This window comes from Helianthus annuus, chromosome 5, assembly GCF_002127325.2.
Source record: "Helianthus annuus cultivar XRQ/B chromosome 5, HanXRQr2.0-SUNRISE, whole genome shotgun sequence".
In the NCBI taxonomy this organism is placed as follows: domain Eukaryota; kingdom Viridiplantae; phylum Streptophyta; class Magnoliopsida; order Asterales; family Asteraceae; genus Helianthus; species Helianthus annuus.
Genome location: NC_035437.2, coordinates 54,646,904 through 54,656,938, shown reverse-complemented (window position 1 = coordinate 54,656,938; position 10,035 = coordinate 54,646,904). Strand labels below are relative to the sequence as shown.

Genomic DNA, 10,035 nt, shown 5'->3' with positions numbered 1-10,035 from the left:
GTAAATTGTAATTGTATATTCAAAATGTCAAAAGCCGTTTAAAAATAGGTTTTTGTGGTTTTTAAAAACAATTTTTTACTCCTTGAAACGCCAAAATAAAAAACACTTTTGTCAATGACAAATACTATTTTTTAACTTATTGGCTTTTTGAAAAAGCCTACAATGTCAATAACTCATTTTCAAACTCAATCTCAAACACCCTCATAGAAACCCTTTCGATTTTCATCCCTCATCACCTGAAAAATAGATTGCTGCTTTTAGCATATGTTTAAACTTTTATTTTTACCATGTTCCTGTTTATTTTTACCATGTTCCTGTATTAATTTACATACCGTCATGGTAATAAAACATTTATGACTCATTTACTTAGGGTAAATACCAAATGACCCTTGTAGAACGTCATCCGACAATCCTACCCCCTTGTATCGGAATCAACTAAGGGGTGTTTGGTGTTGCGTTTTCAAAATAGATTATGCGTTTTCAAAATTGCGTTTGAAAAAACATATGGTACATGTTTCTCCAAAACTGCGTTTTGGAGGCAGATAATCACTTTTTCATCCAAACATTTTTTTAGATTATTTATGTTTTACAAACGCAATAATCAAATAATCACTTCAAAACGTAATCCCAAACACCCTCTAAAAGTCCGAACACAATTTTTGATTCCATCATCAAAGGCATGAGTGATGTTTGGTATTCTCATAACTATAGCAATCTTCCAAATGCACGTATTTGTAAAGGTTTATGAGCCAAACATAAACCTTAAAAAGGCTCATAAACCTTAAAAAAACACTTATTAGAACATGTATTTGAAAAAAACACTTATTAGAACATGTATTTGTAAAAAAACACTTATTAGAACGTGTATTTGTAAAAAAAACACTTATTAGAACATGTATTTGTAAAAAAACACTTATTAGAACGTGTATTTGTAAAAAAAACACTTATTAGAACGTGTATTTGTAAAGGTTTATAAATTATGAGCCAAGTATAAACCTTTCATAAACACGTACAGCACGTATTTATATAGACTTATGAGACGAACATGTCAAACCATTAGAAAAAAAAAAAAAAAAAAGAGTAGGTTATCTAAATATAGTTTGAAAGATTTGAGCTATCACATGTTCCCCAAATCCCACCCCTTTTGCTTGTGTTCTTCATAGCTATCACAAAATGAACCGAAACTTCTGCTAGTTTCTAAAGGTAACAGCAACAGCAGTAACATGTTGCCCCTCTAGTCTAAACTCTATGTTAAAAACAGAATCTGTACCACCTAAATCTTTGTGGCTCTGGGAGGTTTTTTAGTCTAAAAACGCACCATCTCTAAGCTTGATCGGTTGAGTTTGCAGCAGCCGCCACAGCACTAGTACTTGGGCCAGCACCACCTTCAACACCAGGTGCGCTCCCCCATTTCCCTTCAGACTCAAGTGGCTCGAATACACACACCCCACCATCCGTAAGTCCCAAAGCAAACTGATTCGGTTCAGATGGATGTGCAGCAACCACAAGTGGATACACCCTTGGCCTGCAACAAAATCACAACATATACAATATACAATGAACAAGTGCATATACATATATACATACATGTCTCTCTCTCTCTCTCTCTCTCTCTCTGCATGTATGTGTGTAGTGATAAATTCATATAAAACGATTTATTTACCGTCAAATCTGCTTAATGAGTATTTTTATGTAGTGGCATTTTCGTAATTAACATGTAAAAACATAATGTATTCATACACTAAATGTAAGCACACAGTTAAACACCAATGCATGAATACACTATATGAACGTGTTGACATTTTCCTAATTAACGTAAATACCAGATATAGTGTAGTGAATACGTTATTAGAAACTACCGTCTACATGTATTCACCGGTGAATCAAATTCTAATGCGACGTAATTTTATTTATCTAAATTACGAAAATGCCACCACGTAATAAAATATTTATTAGCGTTTATCAAGTTTTAAAAATAATTTCGAAATATTTTACGGTACTCATCTAAATCCACCCCTATATATATATGTCTTTGCGCGCACGCGCGCACACACACAGACACTAATAATGCTACATATCATAACATATGAAATGGAGAAACACAAATACTCACTTTGGATACGAAAATGCCACCACGTAATAAAATATTTATTAGCGGTTATCAAGTTTTAAAAATAATTTCAAAATATTTTACGGTACTCATCTAAATCCACCCCTATATATATGCCTTTACGCGCACGCACGCACACACAGACACTAATAATGCTACATATCATAACATATGAAATGGAGAAACACAAATACTCACTTTGGATTTGCGGGCAGATACGAGGTTGGACTGACCCGACAGCGCAATCTGAGGGAGGATGCTGTTAGAATATCAATACTTCCGTCCTCAAAAGTGACATATATCGTCTGGCTATCACATGAGTAAGCAGCATGTGTGATTGCACCACTTGCTTCTCGGGGGCCCCACTAAACACGGACGGCATAAATAAGTTACAATCAATAATATAACAAGAAAGATAACTCACCACTGGATTCATTTAAGATTAAGAAACAGACCTGCTTCAAACATTCCAGTTTAGGAGCTTCATAAATGGCTATCTGAGTTCCATGAACCACTAGCAGATGTTTTTGATCATGGTGAAATTGTACATGAGTGTCCGCAAAGGGAGCCGCAACGCGTCCCCCGGGAATTTGCAGTTGTCGACTAGTCTGCTTCTCCCATCCATCAGTGTTCCACACACACAACTGCACAAATAAAAAATTAAAAATAAAAATTCCTTACTGTTAATTCGATTAATACACGTTTTTAGTCTAAATGGGTTCGGGTCTGGTTCATGTCAACCCGTTTTACCCATTAATATTATATTTTGTTTTTTTACAATATGTTTTAAATTGGGTGAGTATTTTATGCCATGATTATAACTAAAAAAGAGAAACTGACATAAGATTTTATAATTAAAATGTAATTGTATTATATACATTTGTGTTTTTTGTAGAAAAATTTTAATTTTAATATACTGATTTGCGACATAAAATTAAAAAATTGGGGTTGAACAGGCCGTGTTCGGGTCAACCTGCAAATATTTAGGTCGTGTTCGGGTTCATACGTATGACACGTGTTCAGGTTCGTCTAAAATTTTTGGGTCCGGGTCGGATTGGACCCACCAACCCGCGAACACAACCCGTTTAGCACCCCTATGACAGCGGAATGGAATGTTACCTGAGAATCAGCACCAGAAGATACTAGAACATTAAGAACAGTAGAGAATGCAAGGCCCGTGACTCTTTTGTGATGGCCTTTAAGCTTGGTTTTGACCTGGTCAAACAAATAGTAAACAATTACTTAATTGACTTAGGTTTTCAATAAAAATAAATACAAAAAAATTAAAAAACAACCTCATCGACCCGGACATTGTATATATGGATTGACGAATCATCCATGCCTACGGCAATAATATTGTTATCGCGAGGATGAAAGAGCAGAAACGTTGCTGCAGGCGGAGTTGGCATAAATGTAGTCATAGTCTGCATATTAAGAATAAAAAAACGGATGCAATGGTATAAATATTAGATAACAAATTAACAATAAAGCATGAGGTTAAGGTTACCTTAAACGTCATCATATTAAACAAAGAAATCTTTCCGCCTGAAGCGGACGCAACATAAGAGTCGTTTCTAGATAATGCAAAACATGCAATGGAATCCTCGGTGTTTGTATCACTAATATCGTTTGTCATCAATATACCACTAGTCGGTTGCCATAGCTGCGGTGCCACACTGGCAGTTGCCTAATGCAGCCAAATATCCATAATCATTAATCACCAAAAAGATTAAATTAAAATGGGATTAACAAGATGTATAAATACCTTCTCAGTAGAATTATGATCGGTTTTCTGCCATTTCCATAGTTTATGGACAGCATTGGCTACTAGAGCTAAAACTCCATGTCCAGAATTTGTGTACATTAATCTTGTGACCTGTAATGCAGACAACATTATATGACAGGTCAAATGTTTGATAATCGTATCTACTAAGAAATGAGCTTAAATGCAATTAAATATTATAACGCGTACGGCATACCCGCATTGCTGAAGATGTATTATCTGGAAACCTTAAGCAACGACAATGTGATGGTTCTGAGATTTCTGTCACTTTCCACATTCTAGATTTGTCGGTAGCTTCATCTCCAGTTCTGGGCCTTTCTACCGAATTCTGATTTTCGGTATTCTATAATCACACCCCATGAATATTTAATTATATAACCAATATCTGGAAAACTGAAAACAATAACACTCACCGTCATTGTTAAGGGGGGTGTTGTGGTAACTATATCCATGACACTTGGTCCACCAGTTGCATTAGCAGTAACAGTAGCACCAGATGTGGTCAACGCAGAAGTCTATTCATGTTCTCGGATTCATAAATAATCTGATTCTACAATTTGAATAATGAAAAAGAACAATAATATCTTTTACCTTCACCGCAGACGAACGATTCTCCATAGGTTTTAGAACCCGAATTCCATCTGAGTTCGCTAGTATTTTGATTCCGTTATCACTTGTCGAAACAGCCAATAAGATTCCTTCTAAGTTAAACCGAACACAAGGAGAAGCCTGCAAATGAATAATTTTATAACCCAGCAAGTAGAAAACGCTTATATTTTAATTAACAAATACTATGAACGTATGATAGATTATTACCGGTAAACCACCCTCAGCATCACTGACTAGCAACACACTAGCATTGTCCATATTCCAGTACTTAATCAACCACTCATCACCAGCAACAATGTAGCGGTTTTTCGTAGTATCAAACTGTACAGGCCGATTAGCCCGTTTCCCGAGCCCATTATACATACGTTTGATAGCGCCTTCACTTTCATTCCATTCCACCATGAAAGATTGCCCTTCTTTATTCGTCCCACATGAAAATAACCGTGTCCCGTCATCACTATACGCCATGGCAGACGGTGAAAGACCTGGTGCAGCATAGTCAAGTCTGGACCCCACGTTATCATACAGCCACGCCTTTATATTCCCGTCAGTTGCCGTAGAGAAAATAAACTGAATATTTTCTTTGAAATGTGGGCAAACACAGTATACAGGTGCTTCGTGACCTTCAAGTTGATTCTGTTTTTCCCCAGTTACTGCGTTCCATACCTGCATGGAACCACATTATACGCGATAGATTTCATAATTTTACAACGCTAAATGAAGCAAAAGTAATAAGATACAAACCTTTATCAAGCGATCATCTCCACACGTTACAATGCTGAGTGTTTTGTTAGGGTAAGAGAAAGCGAGATCGTTAACACTGCCACAGTGGGCCTCAATCTGTATTAAACCAAATTTAATAAAATTTTAAAAAGGTATTTAAATAATTATATATGACAAAGTAACCAACAGATGAAGCGAGCTACCTCCAAGTGATTTCTTATATCAGCACCACCATGATACGAGTATATCTGCACAATGTTCTTCGAGTATGCAACACCTATATTCAAATATCAAAAGGGCATACATAAAGTCAGTTGATGTTTATATTCGTGTGCTTTGAAAGATTGCAATAGTTATTAGGTTACCGAAAAAGGTTCCATCAGGGTTCCAAGTTACACGGTTGACTGATGCGGTATAATCGTTGGTCAGAGTTGTCTGAAAGGGCATTGAACAAGCACCGAGATCCCAAACCTTAAAATTCTTCTGAGTAAGCTTCTCCCGACTGCTTAAATCCCATAACAAGAATTCTCCAGCGTTCGTTCCAACTTACGATTTCCCAACACAAAACAAAACAAGTGACCGCATTAAATAAATACCAATGATTAAAAACGAAGATTAATATGTTATAGCATATGGAACTAAGTCAACTAACCAAGAAGCTGGATTTGCTGTTTGGGGTGAAAGTCCATACTCTTAACAGCTGAACCCTGATTTAGGGTCATCATAACAGCTTTCGGGAGATCTTCAGATGACGATGAACTTTGACCACTGTAACCAACGGGTGACACATATACAGGCGTAAGGTTGACCTGTACCGAGATCTATGCAGCCTTTAGCACGTAGTTGAATGTTCCATTTTAAGGAAAAAAAAAGTATTGAAAAACAGAAAGCAATTCAAAGTAGCCGCAATAACAGCCAGAGTAGTTCATACTTCATCGGATGTCCCGGATGCCCGTGTTCTTTTGGGCACGTGTTCTGAATCAGCGGATTGAAAATCTACAGCTGGACCGTTACCAGGAGGAGTCCTGGCGCGCTTTGGAATAGCTGCCACAACAGCAAGAAAATAGCAATAAATGAAAGATTAAATAAAGGGGTCACGAACAAAGCGGAAACTCGACATATTTATGATGCAATCACTACAAAGTACACAAATCTTAGGGCTTTTTTTATTCTCAATGAATGCTTATAATTTTTAAATCACATACCAGATATATTCGGCGGAATTAAACTTATAGGTCCGCTGGACGGTGATGCACGCGCGACAGCTGGATTTGTCATCCAACCGGTGAGATTTGACGGCAGAGGTGCTGTGGGTGCTGTCTGATAAGGCTTTGATATACAGAACAGGAAAGAAAAAGTCAAATACGTGTTCACTATAGAATAATAATAAGAAATGTTTTTTTTGCACTTACAAAGAGAGCACCCAGAGGTGGAAATCCTGGAGGCCTTGATACGGTACCCATTAATGGATTGGTAACAGGGGATAAAGCATGTGCACCGATTGGCTGTGACGGTCCACAAGTATGATCGACAAACAAGGTTTTTATATCCGGATGTGGCTTCGGGTTTTTGCACAGTTGATGTTGCCAGTTCAAACTACAATCCAGAAAAACAGTAAGCTTAAATATCCTATAAGACTGGAAATGGACAACCGAAGATACAAACCTTTGATTAATGAGTGACCTCAATCTTGAACTCTTTAAACTTGGAAAAGTTAGCTTATCACGAAAAACGGGATTTGCTTCAATCAACTTCTTAAGTTCGGTCAGCATTATAGCTCTAGCAGAATTGGTATCTCCATATGTGGATAATTGTTCGTTCTCTCTGAACACACGTTTTTTTAACATTAATTAATTCCCAAATCGTATAATAAAATTTAGAAACTTCATATGTACGTAAAAAATTAACATCACGAAAACTGAAGCTCTTAATGTGTTCACCTGAAATTATCCAAAGTCAGAAGCAGCGTTATTTCTTTAAACAAGTCTTCATTAAAAGCCGAAAACACTTTCAAGTCCTTCACTAGAATTTCAAGAGCTTTAGCGCCATCCTTCCTGCAAATCAAACGCGCATTAACTCACAACGTGGTCTAATCTAAATTACAAAATGCATATAAACATACCTATCTAAAGCTTCCAAGTACTTCTGCTTTTTGATCTCGAAGTAAATCTTCATCGAATACCTATTGTCTTCCACCTTCGTATATCCAGAAATGTACTTCTCCACCTCATCCCATTCCCCATTCTTCACCAATTCCTCCAAGTACCGCATATTAAAGAAAAAACCAGATTCTCGCTCCAACCTCCAAAACAAAACAAACCAAAAATTCACATAACCACAACAACAATTTCCTAAAAATCCACAACCAAAGCCATTAAACCCTACCTGTGAATAGTCTCTTTGAAATTCTCTTCCTCAAGAAACTGAAGTATCAAAAAAACAAGCTCACTGCTTAAAGGAGACGCCATAACTTCACTTTCTCCCCAAAACTGCAACCGATTTAATCGAAAAAATGTATAAAAACACACATCAACAATGAACAATAAACAATTCACAATTACAACTTTATAAAATCATCTAGTAACATCAAACAAGAACATCAGAACCTTACTCGCCTTACAATTCACCAAACTAAATTTGCATTTCGCACATTTTAACCTAAATTTCCAAATTTCTAGACGTATATAACGCAAAATCAATACAAAATCCTGCTCTAAATTGTCTAAAATTAAACAAGAACAGTATATAACCTCAATCGCCTTACGATTCAACAAACTAAACATGGATTTCGCACATTCAACGAGAAATTAACCTAAATTTACAAAATCAAACACGTATATGACGCAAAACACATATATACATAATCATGCATAAACACATAGCAAATGAACAATCTATACGTATAATCACTATATCTATCTAAATTTAGGTTATGATCGGAAATCAAAACAGGCGTTACCTTCGAATTGGCTGAGGAGATGTTCCGAAATCGGATCGGAGGGTTTCAGACTCTCTCCGTCTGTGCGAGAATTGTAGAGAGAGAAAGTAGAGAGTTTTAGAGAGAGAGAGAGAGAGAAAGAATGAGCGAGTGACGAGATATATATAGAGTGGTGAAATGATACGAGTTGAACGAGATAATAAGGCGAGAAATTAGGGATATGATAAGTAGGTGTGCTTAAGATACGTGGATTGGCTTATTACTTTATAGGTTATTACAAAAGCAACATGCTTTTAAGTCGGAGAATTATTTTATTATTATTTTATTATTTTATAAAAAAGATAATATTATCATTTTTAAATGTGTGTGTATCTGAACATTTGTTCATTTTGTTGAGTAAAAATATTAGAATTACTTCTGCACTAAATGCATTAATGACAATCATAAATTATTTAAATTATTTAAGTGTGTAAAGCAATAACAACTTTTAATGTTGAAAATATTACATATGAATTAATTAGGGGTGTGCACGGTTCGGTTTGGTTATGTTCGGTTTTTTGGTAAAATCAAAATCGTAACCGAAAGTTCGGTTTTTAGTTTTTAAAAACCGTTCGGTTTCGGTTATTTCGGTTTTAGGAACGGTTTGGTTTTTCGGTTTTTTCGGTTTTTGAAACAAATTATGTAAGATTCAAAACTTAAAAGTATAATTCAAAGTTTAGAAATCTTTCTTAAATGTTTACATTTAAGTTAATATATTTCGTCTTTCAAATTAATATTATTCACATAAACCTAACCTTCTAAGCTATTTTGTTTTGGTTTGTTTTTTTCGGTCTGGATTTTTCGGTTATTTCGGTTACGGTTCGGTTATTTTGGTTTTCTACTCACCCCTAGAAGTAATGGATATTCTGAATATGTATTCTTGAAATAACAAAACTAGTGGGAATTTATACGTGTTATAACACGAATTCAATCGGAATTAGTTTGTTTGTTATAGTATCTGTAGAGATTTGAATAGTACCAATATTTGTAGTGATTTAAATAATAAAGATATGCGTTTTGATGTTATTTGCTTAGAATCGTTTCATTCGTCACAGCATCGATAGATATATCAAGAAAACCATAAAATCAAATAATAGAAATATCGAGAAAACCATAAAATCAGATACCGATATTAGTACTGGTGTTGTTCGGACAATATTGGTCCACCTCGTCATGGTAGAAAACGAAAAAGTCATGTATCAAAATATAAATGTATAAAGCAATAACTATATATTATTTAATGTTTATAATGAATGTTACGAATATTACATATGTACTAATGTATTTATCTATATATTAAAAAGAGAAAGTGAATGAACAGTAATAACAAATAAATATTAAAAAGAGAATTGAATGAAAAGTAATAAAAACAGAAATGAATGAATAGTATCAGGTACCGATACCAGTATCATATTTACCAAACTGAGTATATTTTCGGTATCCGTTCGGCACCGGTATTCATCAGGTTTTACCCTCAAATACTGGTGTCGTACCAGTACCGACCGTATCAAGCCGTACTGTACCAGGTATATTTGGTATCGGTACCCACTTTTGGGGATTTCGGTAACGGTATTTTCGGTACCGGTTGGTACCGAGCTCATCAAATCCTGTAGCAACGTAGCAATGCAAGTAATTGCACAGTTTAGATTACTTTTCATACACACAGTAAGTAAAGTAAACTGTGTTTCATTTGAATGAGGTTTTATATACACAACTTATTTTGCTTTATTTTTTTGTCTTTTTACGTAATGAATGAATTGTAGCGTGTAAAATTAACTTGGATATTTAGATTATTGATAAGCAAATCGTATCAAATCCTGTAATCAAACCGGT

General features: G+C 35.3%; 1 protein-coding gene across 3 annotated transcripts; it reads right to left on the bottom strand.

The window, feature by feature from the left end:
* Window positions 1-1,063: 1,063 nt before the first annotated feature.
* Window positions 1,064-8,308, bottom strand: LOC110940331 (topless-related protein 4). Of its 3 annotated transcripts, none has more exons than XM_022181890.2 (23): window positions 8,185-8,308; window positions 7,611-7,714; window positions 7,348-7,527; window positions 7,166-7,279; window positions 6,891-7,049; window positions 6,638-6,821; window positions 6,431-6,554; window positions 6,157-6,269; window positions 5,878-6,046; window positions 5,591-5,770; window positions 5,429-5,502; window positions 5,247-5,342; window positions 4,710-5,168; window positions 4,485-4,622; window positions 4,307-4,408; window positions 4,090-4,221; window positions 3,876-3,986; window positions 3,618-3,797; window positions 3,406-3,534; window positions 3,230-3,325; window positions 2,566-2,754; window positions 2,309-2,475; window positions 1,064-1,525 (listed from the first exon to the last, which is right to left on the bottom strand). In XM_022181890.2, the coding sequence occupies exons 2-23, from the start codon at window positions 7,691-7,693 to the stop codon at window positions 1,324-1,326; spliced, it is 3,381 nt and encodes a 1,126-aa protein (XP_022037582.1). In that variant the 5' UTR covers window positions 7,694-7,714; window positions 8,185-8,308; the 3' UTR covers window positions 1,064-1,323. The 3 variants fall into 3 exon arrangements, with proteins under 3 accessions (XP_022037582.1, XP_022037580.1, XP_022037581.1); XM_022181888.2 differs by having other exon boundaries at window positions 4,090-4,236; window positions 8,185-8,307; XM_022181889.2 differs by having other exon boundaries at window positions 4,090-4,236; window positions 5,878-6,034; window positions 8,185-8,307.
* Window positions 8,309-10,035: the final 1,727 nt, after the last annotated feature.

Bases quoted from the DNA above. Each gene is read 5' to 3' on its own strand.
- LOC110940331 (XM_022181888.2), bottom strand. From the start codon at position 7,693: ATGGCGTCTCCTTTAAGCAGTGAGCTTGTTTTTTTGATACTTCAGTTT. The intron at 7,528-7,610 runs GTAGGGTTTAAT...TTTGTTTTGGAG, and splicing joins TTCAAAGAGACTATTCACAG to GTTGGAGCGAGAATCTGGTT. The intron at 3,535-3,617 runs GTAACCTTAACC...CTTAATATGCAG, and splicing joins TTAATATGATGACGTTTAAG to ACTATGACTACATTTATGCC.